This window comes from Pan troglodytes, chromosome 5 (assembly GCF_028858775.2).
Source record: "Pan troglodytes isolate AG18354 chromosome 5, NHGRI_mPanTro3-v2.0_pri, whole genome shotgun sequence".
NCBI lineage: Eukaryota > Metazoa > Chordata > Mammalia > Primates > Hominidae > Pan > Pan troglodytes.
In genome coordinates, this window is record NC_072403.2 from 150,115,197 (window position 1) to 150,136,577 (window position 21,381).

General features: G+C 43.6%; 1 protein-coding gene across 3 annotated transcripts in view; it reads left to right on the forward strand.

Moving 5' to 3' along the window:
• Positions 1-21,381, forward strand: part of ARFGEF3 (ARFGEF family member 3) — a 175,941-nt gene that overhangs the window by 106,080 nt on the left and 48,480 nt on the right. For all 3 annotated transcript variants that reach the window (XM_518767.7, XM_016956383.4, XM_016956384.4), the window contains 5 exons: positions 10,933-11,099; positions 12,483-12,648; positions 18,432-18,539; positions 19,183-19,398; positions 19,556-19,666. In XM_518767.7, coding sequence (XP_518767.2) covers positions 10,933-11,099; positions 12,483-12,648; positions 18,432-18,539; positions 19,183-19,398; positions 19,556-19,666 — 768 coding nt within the window. The remainder of the gene's footprint in view (positions 1-10,932; positions 11,100-12,482; positions 12,649-18,431; positions 18,540-19,182; positions 19,399-19,555; positions 19,667-21,381) is intronic.

Genomic DNA, 21,381 nt, shown 5'->3' on the forward strand with positions numbered 1-21,381 from the left:
CACAATATATAAAATTTAGCTCTCAGATAACTTCTTCTTTATCAACACATCCCCAGTAATTCCAGATGAATGAATTGTCACAGTGGTGAGGACTGACTTCCAAGGGACCACCCTCATTTCTTATGAGAATTAAGAAATATAATCCTAGCAAAGTCTTTTTAAAATTTGAGGCTAAAGCAGGTCTTCAGTTTTGTGTCTTTGTGCCTTTCAAATCAATACTTATTTATAGTACATGCAAAACAGGGCTTGTGTGAATTTTTTATGTGGCCAGAATATGGCCTGATAAATGTTGCAGACTGCCCAAATTTTAGAGTTCCGTAAATTTCCCATCAGACCAAACATGTTTTATGAAATTATTTTTTAAACGTAAAAATCAATACATTGAAAAGAGACTTCACAAATGTTTGGTTGTTTTCAAATATCATTTTTATTGACTGTAATTTAGTTGTAGGTCTATTTAATTCTAGTGACATCACAGTATTTTTCTATTCAGGAGTTGGACTCTCTTTCCAAATTACAGACCCATCACTCTGTGGTCCTGTTACCAACAGCTAACTCTCTTCCATCACTGCTGTGGTTCAACTGGTGGCACTGATCGTTGCTTTGGCTACCCCCCCCTCCAGCCACTGGGTGCTGGCCTGTGTCCATCTCTGGACTGAGGCATGTCCTCTTGCCCCCTTGCAAGTGCCACTTCCATGATTAAAAATTAACAAAAGAGAAAACATTATGCTCCACTGAGACAGGGAGATGGCAGATTTCCTTTGTTCCTCCAAGAGAAAGTTATGAAAGTAAAAACAGAAGAGAGGGAGAAGGGAAAAACTCCCTGAGTTATAAACCCTTTCTTTGACTCATTATTTATTTTGATGTCAAAAGCTTCAAACCTCACTTTGTCATAAACGTCCATCAAGTCTTCATCCCTACCCTGTTATCAGGGGGCTGCTTTCTCGGCTGAATCACAGTCACTCAGTGTTTCTCAGTGACTCCTATCTTCAGACAGCTAATATGCCATTGAAATGAGCCTCCTTAATTCTACAGGATTCAGGAGAGCCTTTCTTTTCAAAGCAATTAAAGTTTCATATGGTAGGGGAGTTTGAAAATGTTCGGGCAAATAAAGTACGTTTTTTATAAAGACAGTGCTTGACATGAGCTGTGATTGCTGCAGAAATGCCTCTTTGATCCTGGATAGAACAAAGTGACGTCTGTGTAAGGTGGTTCCTCAGCACTAAAGGAAGGTCCCAGCCTTGCACGGCAATTGATCAAGGGTCATCGGCACTGACTTTGGATTGCTGTTCCTCAGATTAGCGGTTTTCAGTTGCAGTCTTGTGACTTACTTTGACCAAATGTAAGGTTCGCTGCAAGCAATATTTTATAAAGTACCAGATTTCCTAAAAGATAGTGTAGCAAGTATAAATCTCAGTTGTACAAGATATATCCATTTCTTTACATTAAAACAAAGCTGACTGTAGCCCCTCAGCCTGCCTAGCAGGGAGAACATTTGGTCTCTGCCCTCCCTTTATTTCTCATCCCAGGGTCAAACCAGAAGCTGGAGCTTGTGTGGTATCTGTAAGGGGAGGCCCCCTCACTTCTTATATCACCAGGGAGCCCCCATTATCTCCAGTCATAGGCTCCCTAAGGGTGCTGTGATTTTGCTACCATTGTCCACCCTCCTCGGGTGTCCCGCCAACCCTGCAGGTACTGCCAGGCGGTGGGCAGCCACAGACCTGCAACCTCTGCCCAGCCTGGGCTCTCCCTTCTCTGCCTCACTGCTTCTTCCCCTGTCTCTTCACCCTCTAAGGAATGGGCTGAAGTCTCTGGAAGGAGCTCTAGCTTTGTGACTACACAACCAGGAAGGCATTTATGCCGTTACCAGCCTCAGTTTTTGGCTCTGTGGTTTAAACACCTCAAAAGATGGCAAATACAAGTTTACCTTGCTATCTTTATATAATACAGAAGGTGAAGTTACAGGAAGAAAACCTCAAATAAATAAATGAGTATGTTATGCTGCCTCTGTCAGTTAGGATTAGGTTTGTTTGCATATATAGAAAATGCAGATGATGGCCTGGCACTGTGGCTCATGCCTGTAATCCCAGCACTTTGGGAGGTGGGGGTGGCAGATCACCTGAGGTCAGGAGTTCAAGACCAGCCTGACCAACATGGAGAAACCCCGTCTGTACTAAAAATACAAAATTAGCCGGGCATGGTGGTGCATGCCTGTAGCCCAGCTACTCGGGAGGCTGAGGCAGTAGAATCGCTTGAACCCAGGAGGCGGAGGTGGCGATGAGCTGAGATCATGCCACTGCACTCCAGCCTGGGCAATAAGAGCCAAACTCTGTCTCAAAAAAAGAAGGAAAAAAAAAGACAATATTACTACAAAAGGAAAGAGTTCATTTCCTTTCCTCTAAATTGAGTCTGAGGTCTGATCTCCAGAGCTCCACGATGATCAGGGACCCAGGTGCTCCTGTCTTTCTGCTCTACTCTTGTTAATAGGTGACTGTCATCCTCAGGTTTCCTCATGAACCGAGACAGCTGGTGCTGGCGGAGCTGCTGGCTTCTCATCCATAGTCTGAGCAAGAAGGAAGGGGGCAAGGCTAGCAAAGGAGCCACCTGAGAGCTAAATACGGCTGCTTTCAGGAGCTCTCTGGAAGCGCCACACAACAACCTCAAGTTCACTGACCCCTCCTAGGAGACAGGGCACATTGCAAGCCCGAGTAAAGTCATGATTCTATTACCAAGTAAGAAGAAAATGGTTTTATATAGTAACAAGCAGTTTCTAATACAGCACCATATTCTGTTTTAAAAACCAACTATGGATTCAGAGTTATCCTTATTGTAATGTCATTGGTGAATTCCATTCTTGAATGTTGTCTCAGACAGAAAGGGGAGAATGAAACCAATTTTCAGGAGTTTATATAGACATAAATATGTCTAAGCTCTAACTTCAGGAATTTTACATAGGCACACACATATATATATATATCTGGGCTCTAGCCATTTCTGGGATCTAACTTCAGATCCCAGCTCTAGCACTGAACAGCTGTGACCATGGGCAAGTTACTGACCCTCTCCCTGCATCACATTGCCTACCTGTAATGTAAGTGTGATAAACAGTAGTACTTACTTTATCTATTCTGCAGATTAAATGCAGTAGTACAGTAGGGGAAAGGTGAGGATTCATCCAAAATCTGCTGTAGTGTGAGTGCCTGAGCAAGCCAGCAGAAAGATTCTGGTCAGAGTGGGCCACCTAAATCAGTGATGTTGCAGGAAGAACACTGGAGTGGGGTGAATTGATTCTGAGTGTTACTGTAGGAGCCTATGGGTGGGAAGAGGCGGAATAGAGGGAATGATGGATGGCATGGATGTCAAGACTCTAAAAGGACCTGGCATTGGATGAGTTGGCCATCTAGAGGCTGAAGTCGTGCAGGATAATGGCAGGAAGGGCAGGAGGCACTGGAGTGAAGAGGAAACCACAGACTCCAAGCCAGGGTGGTCAGTGAATGTGGCCGTGTCTGGCATATCATGAAGGAGAGTTTCAAGGATGGGTGGAAGATTTGGCCAGATGATAGGAGCCTCAAAGGCTGAGAGTTTGCTTGCTTGCTTTAATAAATGGAGGAAGAGAAGTATTCTAGAAGCAGCAATGGAGAATACGTAGTCTAACAAAATCCTCTACCAACACCTGGCATTGTGGAATATAAAACTTAGGGAATACAATAATATAAAAACCACACAAAATATCGCTCCTATAGTCTCAGCACTTTGGGTGGCCAGGGTGGGAGGACATAGTGGGCAACATAGTAAGACCTCATCTCTACAAAAAAAGAAAACACAAAATAAATAATCACACCACCTAGAAGCTGACTCTGAAATATCTTGGCATCTTTCTTTGCAGTCATTTTTCATCATATGAATGTGCTTATTTACATGTATCTACAATAATAATGATGATAATAATAGCTAATCTAACATGGCACTTCCTATATGCCCTGCATTATCTAAAGGTTTTACTGATATTAACTCATTTAATACTCATAACAACCCCATAAAGTAGATAGCACTATTATCCTCATTTTACAGATGAGAAAACTGAGACACAGGTTAAGTAATAAGTCATCCAAGGTATGTACATAGCTAGGAAGCGGTGATACCAGGATATGAACCTGGCTCCAGACAGCATGCTCATTACACTGCACAGTACCAGGATGAGGGGAATGAATATGTCATATGTGTAATTTTGTAACTTACTTTCTAGTTAATATTTTGTTGCCATGTTCCTTGTGTCTTTAAGTATTCTTTGCAAATATGACTTAGGATGCCTCTATGATACCCATTCCTGCTAACTGACCACAATGTACTCAATTTCTCCTTTTGGTGGATCTTTAAGCTGTTCTTCACATGCTTCTCTTAGAGGATTTTTAATTATTTAGGAGATGCTGTTCAAGAACACAGAAACCTCTGGAGCTGATTAGCTCTGGTTGCGGGGGGGTGGGGGAAACCATGGTGGCTGAAAAACTGTAGCCCAGCAAATGTATGAGTTTTTTAAGTCCTGATAGACTTGAAAATACCAGTGGATACCTGGCATCTCATTGGCTCCTGGGAACCTACACTAAAGGAACAGAAACTCAGGCAGAGATTTACAGCATACTAGCAGATGCCATTTATTTATTTATTTATTTATGAGACAAGAGTCTCGCTCTGTCACCCAGGCTGGAGTGCAGTGGCACGATCTCGGCTCACTGCAACCTCCGCCTCCTGGGTTCAAGCGATTCTCCTGCCTCAGCCTCCTGAGAAGCTGGGATTACAGGCGTCCGCCACCACGCCTGGCTAATTTTTTGTATTTTTAGTAGAGACAGGGTTTCACCATGTTGGTCAGGCTGGTCTTGAACTCCTGACATCAGGTAATCCATTCACCTTGGCCTCCCAAAGTGCTGGGATTACAGGCATGGGCCACTGCACCTGGCCTATATAGCCATTTACAATGATGTTTTCCAGTAATATTTAATGATATGAAAAAATATAATGTAATTTTAAAAAGAAGGATTTAAAATTCACATTAAAATGTTAATACTACTTATCTCAGCCTGGTGTTATCACAGATTATTTTCTTCTTTGTGCCTTTTCCAAATCTCTAAAAGAATTTCTTGCAACCTCTATCAGAAGATAAAGCAGTAATGTTATGTAAAAATTAGAGCCGTAGACTTAAATAAATCTGTGACTAAGCAAAGTTGTGTAATCTTATCACGAAGGTTTAGAAAGCTGATAATGCCCAGCGTTGCTGAGAGTGGGTGTAGGAGTGCTCTTGTGCACAGTTGGTAGGTGGGAAAGTTGGTATAAATCTATTTGGAAAATAGTTTGTATGTATCTGTTAAACTTAATATACTTATTCTGCTTTTAGTATGCTTGCAGAAGTACTAACATTCATTTCATCATTTCAGTATTTTTCATAATTGAAACAACATGAATGTTCACCAATAGAGCATTAAGATCAAATAAATCAAACCACAATGTAACTATGCAGTGGTATATGCACAGTCATTAAAAAAGAATGAAACAGACCCAGAAGTGTCAATATCAAGACACATCTAACACATATTTTTAGAAAACATCAAGTTACAGTTTGACATATGTAGTGTGATCTCGCTTTGTGGTATTTTCATACACACAAGGAAGTGAGTCTTGCTGTTAGAGGTATCATTGGGCCTTGAGAGAAGCAGGGACTACTGTTCTTATTTTTTATACTCTTCAGTACTATTAAATGTTCTAAATTAAAGTTTATCCAAAAAAGGAGTACCGAATTCTCTTAGACACAGAAGAGATTTTAAGAGATCTCTTGTGCTACTCTTGTATCTAATCTTTCCCTGGTAAGCAGTCAAGTAGGTGATCCATCCTCCTGTTTCCACAGTAAAGCACATCTTAATTATAGAGGGAGAGAATGAACTTTAGTTACTGAACACTGGGCAATGCAAAGAGTCAGAATATGTTAAAGGTCATAGTTCTTATAGTTTCTTACTCTAAATTGGATAGCACGTCAGTGAGGCCAATCAGAGGGAAGAATGGAAAATAGAGTATCTAGAGAGGTACAGGATATGGCAGAATCTTTTCATGACATTCGAAGCAAGTAGAGCATGGCTAGTGCAAAAACCTGAAGTGTGGGCCCAAAAGACCTTTGCCGATTTTGAGCCATGTAACTTTGGGCAAATTACTGTCTCTGGGGCACTTTCCTTACTGGTAAACAATAGGGCAGGATTAGAAAATGATATATGAGGAGAGACTGGTTCTAGGCAATAGAAAGCATTTAATAAATTATTCTTATCATGTTTCCATTATTATCAATATCACCAGTAAACTATATCTGACATAGCAAGAAAATGGCTGTTTTCTTTAAGTTGACAAAATAGACCTTATTTTGTTTTATTTACAAATTTGCCAGCTCTTTGTAATTTAAGAAATTAATCTGCCTGCAGATGTAGGCTGGTACCAACAGATTACCTGCAACAAAGGTAACCTGACAAAGTCTTTCCTATTGGGTGTCTCCACCAGCAGTGCCTGCCAGGGCTTCGTCACTTCTCTGCTGATTTTGGTCTCCATGTCAACACTCACATTAGTGGCCTTTTTCACTTTCAGCATCTGAGCAAGTGCTCAGTTTTCCAAAACATCCCAAGGTAATTAGTAGTTGGTTTCAACATTTTGAAAGGAATTATTACTGATGTCTAAAATGAAAGCCATTTACAGATTCATTTTTTTTTCTTGTTGATAGACTCAATTGTACCTTTCATCTATGATTCAGGATAGTTAAAACACCCAATCCTGAATGCTACTTTCTGTTTTACCATGGAAGGAGACTGGTCTTGTGCCCTATGTCTCCTCCAGATAACTGGAATCAGCCCCACTAGCACCTTGAGAGTGCCAGGGGTTCCCATGGACCATCAGGGCTGAGATACACTGCTCATGTTCTAACCAAGGATGTAGTTTTCAGATCTCACTTGCAGTCTGATCTTCCTTTTAAAATGTACCTCAGCCTTGCCAGGTGTGGTGGCTCACACCTGTAATCCCAGCACTTTGGGAGGCCAAGGCGGGTGGATCACCTGAGGTCAGGAGTTCGAGACCAGACTCAACATGGAGAAACCCCATCTCTACTAAAATTACAATATTAGCCAGGCATGGTGGTGCGTGCCTGTAATCCCAGCTACTCGGGAGGCTGAGGCAGGAGAATTGCTTGAACCTGGGAGGCAGAGGTTGCGGTGAGCCAAGATCGCGCCATTGCACTCCAGCCTGGGCAACAAAAGCGAAACTCCATCTCAAAAAAAAAAAAAAAAAATGCACCTCAGCCTTGCCAGGCATGGTGGCTCACACCTGTGATCCCAGCACTTTGGGAGGCTGAGGCGGGCAAATCACCTGAGGTCGGGAATTCTAGACCAACCTGACCAACACAGAGAAACCCCGTCTCTACTAAAAATACAAAATTAGCTGGGCGCGGTAGCACATGCCTGTAATCCCAGCTACTCGGGAGGCTGAGGCAGGAGAATTGCTTGAACCTGGGAGGCGGAGGTTGCAGTGAGCTGAGATTGTGCCATTGCACTCCAGCCTGGACAACAAGAGCAAGACTCCATCTCAAAAAATATAATAAATAAATAAATAAAATAAATTTTAAAAAAAAATAATAAAATGCACCTCAGCCCATGATCACAAAGTGCTCTTGGTAGAAAACGTCTTGAGGCAACATCAAAATTTCTACAGTTTTTTATTTCCCCTGCCTTGTTTCATAAGGCAGAGGTAATGCCCACTCTTTGATTGTCTGAGGTGGTTTTGTGGGAATAATATATATGCTTACTCCCACCAAAAAATGTTTATACTGCCCTCAAATATGGCAGAGATCTTGAATTATTTTCAACTTTGAAAGCTTTCTCTGGTCCACATCTTCTTACTTACCTATTTATTAAAATTCATAGGGATGGCCGGGCATGGTGGCTCACACCTGTAATCCCAGCACTTTGGGAGGCTGAGGCAGGTGGGTCACAAAGTCTTCGAGATCAGCCTGGCCAACATGGTGAAACCCTGTCTTTACTAAAAATACAAAAATTAGCTGGGTGTGGTGGTGCATGCCTGTGATCCCAGCTACTTGGGAGGCTGAGGCAGGAGAATTGCTTGAACCCGGGAGGCAGAGGTTGCCGTGAGCCAAGATCGCACCACTGCACTCCAGCCTGGGTGACAGAACAAGACTCTGACTCAGGAAAAAAAAAAATTCATAGGGACAACATCACTGGATAAACATTCTAGCTGTAAATTTGTATCTCATTTTCATAGGGACATCACTGAATAAACATTCTAGCTGTAAATTTGTATCTCTCATTTCTTTGTTAATTCTAGAAAATGCTTACATTTCATATGAGCCATGTTTTTTATTAAAGAATAATTTTAGACATGATTTGCAGAGTATATGGACATGTGTAATTTGCATGCACAAATGTAGAGATGAACTGTTTCCCGCACATCCCTAGATTTCAGCCTCCAAGTATTTGCAGGAACAAATGGCGCATTCATTGAAAATCTCTTAAGGTGCTCTGAGAGGAGTGGCTCGGTGTGTTTTGTTCCACACTTGTCTGGGCTGGTATTGCCTGTGGGGCTTTGGAGGGTAAGAGGAGATGACAGTGTAAGGACACAGATGTGCAGTTGTCTGTGGGCTGCAAAGCTGCGAGCTGACCACCAGGCTCCAGATAGTCAGGAACCCTGAAGGCCTGGAAATGCCTGTCTGCAGATGGCCTTAGGACCAGCATGCTAATAGATGCAGAGAAGCTGACTTCAGTAATTTTTTCACCCCAAGCTCCCTGTGAAAGTTTGAGCCATGATACCAACAACTCTGACTGAATGAACCCATCTTCAGAGCATGAGATATAGTTGTTTGTTTTTTCAGTTAATTTATATAAAGCTCAAAGGGATCTTCAAAATGAAAACTTTAGTAAGTATAAAATGTCTTTTAAAAGAAAAGATAGTGGGGAGAAAGTCAATAGCTATTATTTAATGGGTTTTTTTTTGAACCTCTTTATTTCCTCATTTATTTTTTTAACAGTTTGATTGTGAGATAACTCACATACCACACAGTTTACCTGCTTAAAGTGCACAATTTAACGTGTTTTTTGTGTTTTGTGTTTTTTTTGTTGTTGTTTTTTGAGGCAGAGTCTCTTTCTGTTGCCCAGGCTGGAAGGTAGTGGTGTGATCTCAGCTAACTACAGCCTCCACCTCCTGGGTTCCAGCAATTCTCATTCCTCAGCCTACCAAATGGCTGGGACTACAGGCATGCGCCACCATGCTGGGCTAATTTTTGTATTTTTAGTAGAGATTGGGTTTCACCCTCTTGGGCAGGATGGTCTGGAACTCTTGGACTCAAGTGATCTGCCTGCCTTGGCCTCCAAAAGTGCTGGGATTACAGGTGTGAGTCACTGCACGTGGCCTAACGTGTTTTGATGTATTACATTATTATTTGTTTTCATCATGGTAAAAATAGATGTAACAGAATTTGCTATTTTAATAAATTTTAAGTATACAATTCAGTGGTACTAATTGTATTCACAGTGTTGTGCAAGCATTTCCAGAACTTTTTTAACATTCCAAATAGAAGGTACTCTGCCCCCGGTCCCTGGTCCCTGGTAACCTCCAATCTATTTTCTATTTCTTTTAATTTATTCTAGGTGCTTCATAGAGTGCATCATGTATATTTGTTATTTTGTGCCTGACACTTAGCATAATGTTTTCAAGGCGCCTCTATGTTGTGGCATATATCAGAACGCCATTCCTTTTCATGGCTGAGTAATACCCATTTTATATATATACCACAATTTGCTTATCCATTCATCTGTTGATGGGCACTTCAGTCGTTTCCACCTTTTGGCTGTTGTGAGTAATGCTGCAGTGAACACTGATGTACAAACGTCTGTTCAAATACCTGCTTTCAGTCCTTTTGGTTATATAGGAGTAGAATTGCTGGGTCATATAGTGATTCTATGTTTAGCTTTTCGAGAAACATTATTCCTTTTGAAAAGTTGTATTAATAACTTTTCTAAACATCTTACATGCATTATTGCATCTAATTCTTATGCAGTCATATCCATTAATTCTTACTCATTCAGCAAATGTTTTTAAGGGTCTACTATGTACCAAACGCTGTTCTAGGCATTGGGGATTCTGTAGTGAACAAAATGAATGAAATATCACCTTCTCATTGATTTTATAGTGGTGATGGCAGACGATAAACAAGTATATGTTAATATAAAACTGGGTAGAATAAATGCCATCGAGGCCATTTTTTAAAAGCCGGGTAAGCGGCATATTGGTGGGGGGCAGGAGTGGATTTGCTATTTAATAATGGAATTAAAAGGGAAGGTCTCTCTGTCACTTGAGCAGAGACTTGACAGAATTGAGGGAGCGCAGCATCCAGAGATCCTGAGATCATTCTAGGAGTGACAAAAACAAATGCAAAGGCCCTGCGGCAGGTCCAGGCCTGGTGTGGCTGAGGGACAGCAGGCAGTCAGGGTGACTGCAGGGAATGAGAGGGAGAGAGGAGAGTGAGGTTGGAGTTTTATTACATTGTGATGGGGAGCCACCGGAGGGCTCAAGCTAGGGATAGAATGCAGTCAATTCTTCTCCTTATTATAGGAAAAGAAGGTGAGACTTACAGGGTTTACATGAGTTTATCAAAGTTCTAGCTGCTAAGTAAGAGATCAGGATCCAGGCCCAGGCAGATCCACTCCTGAGCGCATGCTCTTTGCCACCAGGCTGGGGTGTGTATCTGGCCCTAAGGATATTCCTGGCTAGCTGTCAGTGCTATACAGAATTGTCCTATATGATGCAGTATCTCTCAAGATGGGTTCGCAGCTCTCTGGAAGCCAGCCTTGCCAAGCACACTGTTCACACCCCCAAAAGTCCCTTCATTTTCTCCCTTAGGCATGATGCACTCTCCTGGCTTTGACGGGAATAGCAGCCTCAGCTTCCAGATGCTGATGAACGCAGACAGCCTCTACACAGCGGCACACTGCGCCCTGCTCCTCAACCTGAAGCTCTCCCACGGTGACTACTACAGGAAGCGGCCGACCCTGGCGCCAGGCGTGATGGTGAGTGTGCCGTCCCTCGTTGGACTGGCAGAGGGCAGGCTGTAACCTCCTGGTGTACAGCCTAGCCTCAGTGCCCTGAGTGGGATGGCACAGCGTGTTTCGTTCCGGACTGCTCTAGGTTGGTAATGCCAGTGGGACTTTGGGGGATGGAAGGAGATGACATATATATAAGGGCACAGATATACAGTTGTCCAGCACCATGAGCACAGAGCTGCCCACCGGGCTCCAGTGAAGAGTGTATGGACGTGAGGCCCTGGAAATGGCTGCCCAGGGATAACCCAGTAGTTTCATCTTGCGTCATTATTAAACGTGTATAAAACCTGTTCAAAACTACATCATTGACGTGTTAAGGGAGATCAGAAGATGTGCAAGAAATTTGCTGAAAATGAGTTGTGTTTTTCTTTTTTTTGAGACAGAGCCCCGCTTTGTTGTCCAGGCTAGAGTACAGTGGTGTGATCATGGCATGGCTCACTGCAACCTCAAACTCCTGGGCTCAAGCAGTCCTCCCACCTCAACTCCCAAGTAGCTGGGACTACAGGTGTGCACCACCATGCCTGGCTAATTTTTTAATTATTTTTTGTAAAGACAGGGTCTCGTTATGTTGCCCATGCCAGCCTTGAACTCCTGGGCTCAAGCAATCCTCCCACCTTGCCCTCCCAAAGCGTTGGGATTACAGGCATGAGCCACCAGGCCTGGCTGAAGGTGTGCACTTATAAAAACTCTTCACCATATTCCAACATGTTCCCAGACCTACTGTTGACCCAGAACTAAGCTCACTGGCTGTTGCTCATAAGCACTTCCTGTAAGGGGTAGGTACAATGAGAGTGTTGGTTGTCCTGTGGTTAGCTCCTGTGATGGAGCAAGCCACTCCATGGTGTACCCTATTATCAGTTCATGAGCCTAAATCCATGGATCTACGTGAAGGAAATCAATAATCATTTGCTTGCTTGATAAATTGTAAATTCCCAAAGGTAAGTGATTGCTTCATAAGCATAAGTGAAGTGTCTCTGGAAATGTGCACATTGCTGCAGGAGCACGTTCCACCTCTGCTGCTGTTGGGGCTCCTAGAAAAGGAAGCTCGTACACTATTAAAGACATCTGTGCAACTGCAAACCTTTCCACACATCCAAGAGTAAGAATGTAAAGTGCAGTCTCTCTAATCCTTCTGCAAGGTATCTGTCAAAAGGTGTCATCAGTGAAGGAAACCTCAGCACATTTGGGAATCCTCCATCTCTACTTCTCCCCACTTGCCGCCCCCTTACCCAATACACAAGCCTTGGTTTAGTTCAGGGCTCTGTGACGTGAAGAGGCAGCAGAGGCACTTAGGAGCCTGTTAGTGAGCAGGGTGTTATGTGGTCACCTTCTCATGCGATCTCTCTGTAGAAGGACTTCATGAAGCAGGTGCAGACCAGCGGCGTGCTGATGGTCTTCTCCCAGGCCTGGATTGAGGAGCTCTACCATCAGGTGCTCGACAGGAACATGCTTGGAGAGGCTGGCTATTGGGGCAGCCCGGAAGATAACAGCCTTCCCCTCATCACAATGCTGACCGGTCAGTGGTTCGTTGCAAGGCCTTGGGGCACGTGGTAGGGTGGGACGGCTCACGCTTTAAAGCCTCTTTCAGAGAAGTGTTGGTGCTTGGAGCAGACTTTGAAACAGCACCCACAAAGCTTCCCTGGCAATGGTGACAGTTCCAGGGAAGTATCATGAGTTCACTTCACGGGAGTTTTCTGTCCCTTTTCCATGTGGGAGTCTGTAGGGTTCACTGTGCCCCATTAGATGAGGACTAACTTAGCACCTTTGTCTGTTGGTGTAAAACCGTAGGCCATATCTACAGGATGTGTAGGCCTAGGATTATTCCTGGAAGTTCTCACATGCTAATAGTTGCCCATATCCTTCAGTGTTCTTGGGGTTTACCAATAAATGTAAAATGACTGATTTTAAAGTTGGCTTCCTGGCCAAGTGCCGTGGCTCATGCCTATAATCCTAGCACTTTGGGAGGCCGAGGTGGGTGGATCACCTGAGGTCAGGAGTTCGAGACCAGCCTGGCCAACATGGCAAAACTCCGTCTCTACTAAAAATACAAAAATTAGCTGGGCATGGTGGCAGGTGCCTGTAATCCCAGCTACTTGGGAGGCTAAGGCAGAAGAATCATTTGAACCCGGGAGGCAGAGGTTGCAGTGAACCGAGATCACACCACTGTACTCCAGCCTGGGCAACAGGAGCAAGACCCTGTCTCAAAACAAAAAAAGTTGGTTTCCTTCTGTTTATCCATATCAGAGGCCCTCCTTTCCCTTCCCAGCTGTACCAGAATTAATAATAATGCCAAATACTTACCAGCATCCTTGTCTTCAGTGTCCAGAGCTTTTATCTTTTTTAAGAAAATATTTATTGAGGAATAGACATTGCAATGGGAATATGCCCGCCATAGTAAACTATGTGCGTATACAGGGAGGTAAAGGATGACAAAGGTGTTTAAAGGAAAAACGAGGAGGATTTCATCATTGTTTTGAGACAATGATTCTTGAGTAAAGGATCAGTAACAAGGGCGGTGCCAGTTTAAGTTAGACAGGCAAGCAGGGGCTGGGCAGATGTCCTCACAGGAGTACTATTTTGTGTAGGGTTGCAATGGCTTGTGAGTTGCAATGGCTTGTGAACAAGTTGGTGCTTTTTGCAGAGTCTCATGTGATAGTTCTCTCTCTATATATAATTTCAACTATTACTTTAGACTAAAGGGGTACATGTGCAGGTTTGTTACCTGGGCATATTGCATGATACTGAGGTTTGGGGCCAACTGATCCCATCACCCGGGTACTGAGTATAGTAGCCAACAGTTTTCAACCCTTTCCCTTCCCTCCCTCTCCTGCCTTGCAGTCCCCAGTGTCTGTTGTTACCATCTGGACGTCCATGAGTACCCAGTGTTTAGCTCCCGCTTAGAAGTGAGAACATATGGCATTTGGTTTTCTGTTCCTGCATTAACTCGTTTGGGATAATAGCCTTCAGCTAGGTCCATGTTGCAACAAAGAACATGATTTTGTTCTTTTTTATGGTTGTGTAGTGTTCCATGGTGTATATGGACCACAAGAACTTTTAAAATCCTATTTAACTATTAGAAATTTCACATGAGAGTGTAGAGAGCAGTATGCCATATTGTTGTGGCGCAGTATTTTTTGGCAAAAGCCACTTTTCATGGCTTATTGTGGCTTGGCCATAATGCCAAAGATTGGGGAGTCTGCAAAAGTTTAGTCTGGTCATCGCTTGCCTTAGTAAGTTAGAGCTCCAGCCTTGCCCTGGATTGGCTCTGAGTCCCCAGACTGGGTTTTTTGTTTGGTTGGTTGGTTGGTTTTTTTGTTTGTTTGTTTTCTTAAGAGTCTAGCTCTGTCCCCCAGGCTGGAGTACAGTGGCGTGATCTCAGCTCACTGCAACCTCCACCTCCCAGGTTCGAGCGATTCTTCTGCCTCAGCCTCCAGAGCAGCTGGAATTACAGGTGCCCACCACCATGCCCGGCTAATTTTTGTATTTTGAGTAGAGATGGGGTTTCACCATGTTGGCCAGGCTGGCCTTGAACTCCTGACCTCAGGTGATCTGCCTGCCTCAGCCTCCCAAAGTGCTGAGATTACAGGCGTGAGCCGCCGCACCCACCCTCCCCAGACTGGTTTCTGATTACAGTTATCCTCTCCTGGCTCCAGCAGAAGGAGGTGCAGAGCAAGGCCCTGCCCTCTCTGGAGTGTCTGTATCCTCACACAGCTCGGCATTGCTCTGTGCCCAGCAGGAACAGCACAGGGCTGGGCAAGACAGTCCAACTGGGGCACAGAATCTGTTGTCCAAAGGGCATGTTATGTTGCCTATGGTTGGCACTGGGGGCTCTTACAAGGTGTCAGAATAAACTGGCAGGTGGAACCCAGCCATGTAGAATTTGGGGTGAGGCACTATTTAGGAATCAGGCAGAAGGTCAGAACATACAGTGAGGTCTGTCCATGGGTGGCAGAGTCCTCATCATTGATTGGCATTTGGAGTCTTGCTTCAAGAACTAGGATGGAACTGGGGAAAGTAAGATTGGGTCTCAAACTTGGGGATCAGGATCACTGGAGAGGTGATCAATTTGTATTTTGTTAATCATTATAGCATTTACATCCATTTGAAAAATAAGCATTCAGGCCGAGCACAGTGGCTCACACCAATAATCCTAGGACTTTGGGAGGCCGAGGCGGGTGGATCATTTGAGATCAGGAGTTCAAGACCAGCCTGGCCAACAGGGTGAAACCCCATCTCTACAAAAAAATACAAAAATTAGCTGAGCATGTTGGCCAGCACTTGTAGTCCCAGCTACTTGGGAGGCTAAGGTGGGAGAATCCCTTGAACCTGGGAGGCAGAGGTTGCAGTGAGCTGAGATCGCGTCACTGCACTTCAGCCTGAGCGACAGAGCGAGACTCTGTCTTTTTAAAAAAAAAAAAAAAGAAAAGTAATCATTCAAATGTATGAGAGCCATTTATTTAGTTTACCTATAAGCATTGCTTGATTTCCATTTGTTTTCACAAACTCCTTTCAGTAGGGATGGCAGGTACTGCCCAGAGCTTATAAGTCTGAGAATTTGGTTGAGGACCCTAAATATTCCAGCTTTCATTTGAGAAGACCATAGTTTCTGCCAAAAGTAATCTCTGTGACTCTCTTGCCCGGACCTTAATAAAAGGAGTCATTCAGTACATGTAAAATGAATAAGTAACAGACTATTCGCAGTTCCCATATTCATCAGTCATCACTGTTAATTAGCCATCGCTGTTATTAATGGAACAGTAAGCTCAATTGCTATGTCCATAGGAAAGTTATTTAACTTTAATGATAGAAAAGGGCTTTTCATAAGAATTCAACAAAATAAGGATCTATGATTCTTTGTGATTCTAAATTCCAGGTATGAAGTGACAAGTGAATCAGAGCAGCAGTTAACCTAGAGTTTGGAGACTTCTATTTGATCTTTTCATTATGTATGAGGAGAAGCAGTGCCAGCAATCTGATGATCAGCGCTGTACTAACTGTGGCCATTCCTGATGTCATGTCAGAGTATTGTATAGAACTGTGGAATTTTAGCACAGAAATAAGCTTTGCATTACTTGAATTCATCAGACCTTTACCTAGCACATAGAAAACATTCATTATACTTTGATAAATGAAAATTTCTGGCAAATATCATTAGGCCATTTGACCAGACGTCAAATTAATTTCAGAGAAACCAGTCTGTTTCCACCTTAGCAGCCATATAGATTTTGTCCCTGTTTTGGTTCTGATAGTTGCTGAGGAGTCTCCAGGCTTTTTGTAATTTCTGTAAGAATCAAAGATACAGTGGAACACCATGCAAATAAGTCTCATCCTCTTGGGGTGGGGGTGAAGTCCTAAACTCAGAATTAATACTAATAATTACAGGCAGTGGCTCACACCTGTAATCCCAGCACTTTGGAAGGCAGAGGCGGGAGGATCACTTAAGGTCAGGAGTTAGAGGCCAGCTTGGCCTTCGTGGTGAAACCCCGTCTCTATTAAAAATACAAAAATTAGCTGGGTGTGGTGGCACACACCTGTAATCCCAGCTATCCAGGAGGCTGAGGTATGAGAATCGCTTGAACCTGGGAGGTGGAAGTTGCAGTGAGCTGAGATTGCGCCACTGTACCCCAGCCTGGGTGACAGAGTGAGACCCCATCTCAAAAACAAACAAACAAAAATGAAAAACCCACAACTACCCTCCTTTCTCATCCCCTCCCTGTGTTGCATTCAGCTATGTTAGTTGCATCCAAGTATGTATATTTCAACTCCATAGTCACTTTTCCAGTGATTACTTCCTTTATACTGAGGAACTTGGGGCCTTGGCAAGCCTGACTCAGGGCTACAAGGCTGCTTAATTCAGAGCCAAGACTAAAGCTCAGCCTTCTCAACCCAACTCCAGTCCTTTCCTCGCCATAACGTTAAAGAGTGGTTTGTTGAGCTAATTCTGTAGAAAAGAATTTGTTTCAACAAAAACTTAAACAGGATAACTGAGGATCCAGTATAGAGCTGGAATGGTATAGAGAGGCCTGGATGGGAGTCAGAAGACATGAATACTAATTATTTCTGTCATCAGCCTCATGGCCTTGAACCATTTACCTACTTTAAACATGGTCATGCATCCTTTAGCAAGGACAGGAACATGTTCTGAGAAATGCATTGTTAGGCAATTTTGTCATTATGTGACCATCTAGACTAGAGTGTACTTACACACCTAGGCTAGATGGTATAGCCTATTGCTCCAAGGCTACATACCTGCACCATGTGTATTGAATACTGTAAGCAGCTGTCATAACAGAGTAGTATTTGTGTATCTAAACATAGAAAAGGTGCAATAAAAGTATGCTATTATAATCTTATGGGACCACTGTCTTATATGCAGTTCATGGTTGACCAAAACGTCATTTTGTGGTTCAGGACTCTGTCTCTTCCTCTGTGAAATAAAAATAATACTGACCTACTTACCTAATTTGAGCTGTTTCGATGATCAAGTGAAAAAATGTTTTGTGAAAACACTTTGAAAATTATAAGGTATTATTGGCAGGGCACGGTGGCTGATGCCTGTAATCCCAGCACTTTGGGAGGCCAAGGCAGGCAGATCACAAGGTCAGGAGATCGAGACCATCCTGGCTAACACAGTGAAACCCCCATACAAAAAATTAGCCGGGCGTGGTGGTGGGCACCTGTAGTCCCAGCTACTCGGGAGGCTGAGGCAGGAGAATGGCGTGAACCCAGGAGGCGGAACTTGCAGCAGTGAGCCGAGATCACGCCACTGCACTCCAGCCTGGGCGACAGAGTGAGACTCCCGTCTCAAAAAAAAAAAAAAAAAAAATTATAAGATATTATTTATTGTACTTTGCAATCTGACTATGTGATGATCTGACCAAAGAGGCTTATTCTCCTCTTAATTCATGTAAGGAAGCTCTGAAACTAAAGTTCACAGCTGGGTAACCTGTACATATAAAATTTGGGAATAATCCGTGGTTCTGAATAAAAAGAGTATTTAAGATGAAAATATTCTAAATCAGTAGATTTTCTAACAGAGAAATAATAATTTATAATGTACATCTATTTTTAAATAAAGATAGGCAACAATGTAACAGAAGAATAAATACTCCAAAGTGAAATAAAACTAGACTGAGGGAATAAAGTAAAATTTATGATAGTCTCATTAAAGGTTGCTACATGCTTGAAACATAAAAGATACAAGGGATATTTGTTAAAAATGAATATTGTGGTGGCCATTTGCTTGTTTTTGACTGGAGTGTTTTATTTAGGGAAAACTTCTTTCTTTTTCCTTGACAGATATTGACGGCTTAGAGAGCAGTGCCATTGGTGGCCAGCTGATGGCCTCGGCTGCTACAGAGTCTCCTTTCGCCCAGAGCAGGAGAATTGATGACTCCACAGTGGCAGGTAATGACTTGGGTCTTGAGTTTATGAACATCCAAACACTGCATGTGTTACCAGCAATTACATTGTTATGTGGTGACTTGAATCAGGATTTTGTCTTGGTTAGAAAAAGTAATTGGGCCGGGCGCAGTGGCTCACGCCTGTAATCCCAGCACTTTGGGAGGCTGAGGCGGGCAGATCACGAGGTCAGGAGATCCAGACCATCCTGGCTAACACGGTGAAACCACGTCTCTACTAAAAATACAAAAAATTAGCCGGGCGTGGTGGTGGGCACCTGTAGTCCCAGCTACTCGGGAGGCTGAGGCAGGAGAATGGCGTGAACCCAGGAGGCGGAGCTTTCAGTGAGCTGAGATTGCGCCACTGCACTCCAGCCTGGGCGACAGAACAAGACTCCGTCTCAAAAAAAAAAAAAAAAAAAAAAAAAGTAATTGATGGAAGTTACTTAGCATCATTCAGCTGATAATGCAACATTTATTATTTATAAGAACAAAGTGAAACATGATCCCATATAATCCATTGTTATATTTCCTGTTGTAGAATTGCATGCAACTGAGTACTGCTCATTTGATAGCAAGAGAATGTGATGTCATTCATTGCCAGGTTGTTTTTGTCTCTAGAAAATGACACACACCCCTCCATGTTCCAGGCGTGGCATTTGCTCGCTATATTCTGGTGGGCTGCTGGAAGAACTTGATCGATACTTTATCAACCCCACTGACTGGTCGAATGGCGGGGAGCTCCAAAGGGCTGGCCTTCATTCTGGGAGCTGAAGGCATCAAAGAGCAGAACCAGAAGGAGCGGGACGCCATCTGCATGAGCCTCGACGGGCTGCGGAAAGCCGCACGGCTGAGCTGCGCTCTAGGTACCAGCGGGAGTAGTGTTCCCTGGCTGTGGTCCTGCAGAACTCACTGGGAATGACCCAGCAGGGTGGGGCAGGGGGTCCCTTTAGAAGGGGTTCTGCTAGGTGAATGGTTAGAGGATATACTCAGTCAAGAAGTCATTGTGTGTCTCCTCTGAAGGGGTTGCTGCTAACTGTGCCTCAGCCCTTGCCCAGATGGCAGCTGCCTCCTGTGTCCAAGAAGAAAAAGAAGAGAGGGAGGCCCAAGAACCCAGTGATGCCATCACACAAGGTAACAACTGGAGGGCCAGAACCCACCTGGTGCCTTGGGTGCAGTATGCACATACCTGCACAGGCCTACACACACCAGCCAACACTCATGCCTGTTCTGTGTGTGATGCCCAGTATGTATACACCACTGATCACGAGATCCCATTGAGCCACAGGCTTGGGTCTCTTCTATGTGGGTGACCTACAGAAGATCTCTCTGGAGAATGAGAGACATACTGACCCCTGGTGGCAAGGAAAGTGCAGCAGGCCCAGGAGGACCCACCTGGCTGAACTGTTCACACCTGTCATCTAGTCACTGGCTTTTTCCTTGACACAAGTGCACTTCACACAAGTGCACACTTGAAGACCCTTTGGGTTATAGTGGGGAAGGCAGATTGGCCAGTTTTCTAAAGGGGAAATTAAACAGATGAAGAAAATTCATGAGGGGAGGCTCAGGAAGAAGAGGCTCTTATCAGAGAAAAATCTGAGCTTTGTGAACTCGAGAAATGGCTGATTTTTAACTTGATGAAATCAGTGAGTCAGTGAAGCTGATGATTATCTGGATCTAAGGGAAAAGAATGACCATCCTGGTAGCAACAGAAGATACAAGGCAGGCAGCAAACAAAAGGAAAAATGCCAGCTTGGTCCAAATTGTGTAACTACTATCAGATATGTACAGTAACAAGTCACTGAGTCAGCTGTACATTTTTAGCTGAGAAACACAATTTAGGTCCGTGTTTCTCAGACTTGAATAAAATTTAGAGACCCATTTGAAAACAAAATCGCTCTCACAGATCCCCAATGTTAACTGAAAAAGGAGTCTCACAATTTTACTTAAGTATTTTACAACCATGAACTACATAAAAATCCTTACATTCACAGTTCTTTAAAAAAAAAAACCACAAAACCAAGACCACGATATTCAGATTAAAAACAAATAAAAAATAAGATTAAGGCCGGGCACAGTGGCTTACGCCTGTAATCCCAGTACTTTGAGAGGTCGAGGAAAGCGGATCACTTGAGCCCAGGAGTTCAAGACCAGCCTGGGCAACATAGCAAAACCCTGTCTCTACTAAAAATACAGAAATTAGCCAGGCATGGTGGCATGTGCCTGTAGTCCCAGCTACTCGGGAGGCTGGGGTGGGAGGATCACCTGAGCCTGGGGAGGTTCAGGCTGCAGTGAGCAATAATCATTCCATTGCACTCTAGCCTGGGTGACAGAGTGAGACCCTATCTCAAAAAAATAGATAAAACAGCCAGGCACAGTGGCTTACACTTGTAATCCCAGCACTTTGGGAGGCTAAGGTGGGCGGATCATTTGAGGTCAGGAGTTTGAGACCAGCCTGGCCAACATGGTGAAAGAAACCCTGTCTCTACTAAAAAATACAAAAATTAGCTGGGCATGGTGGTGGGTGCCTGTAATCCCAGCTACTTCAGAGGCTGAGGCAGGACAATTGCTTGAACCTGGGAGAGGTTGCAGTGAACCAAGATGATGCCACTGCACTCCAGCCTGGGTAACAGAGTGAGACACCATCTCAAATAAATAAATAAAATTAGTATCACATTTATGAGACAAATGATGTTTTGCTAAAAATCACTTTGCTCCTTACATTAGGAGATGGTTTGGATTCCTTTGAGGTTGGCTTGCTATATTTCTGGGTTCTGGGCCATCACTTAGTTATCCTACCACATGCAATGACTTGAAACCTTTGTTCAAGGAGGACACTGTGGTTTGGC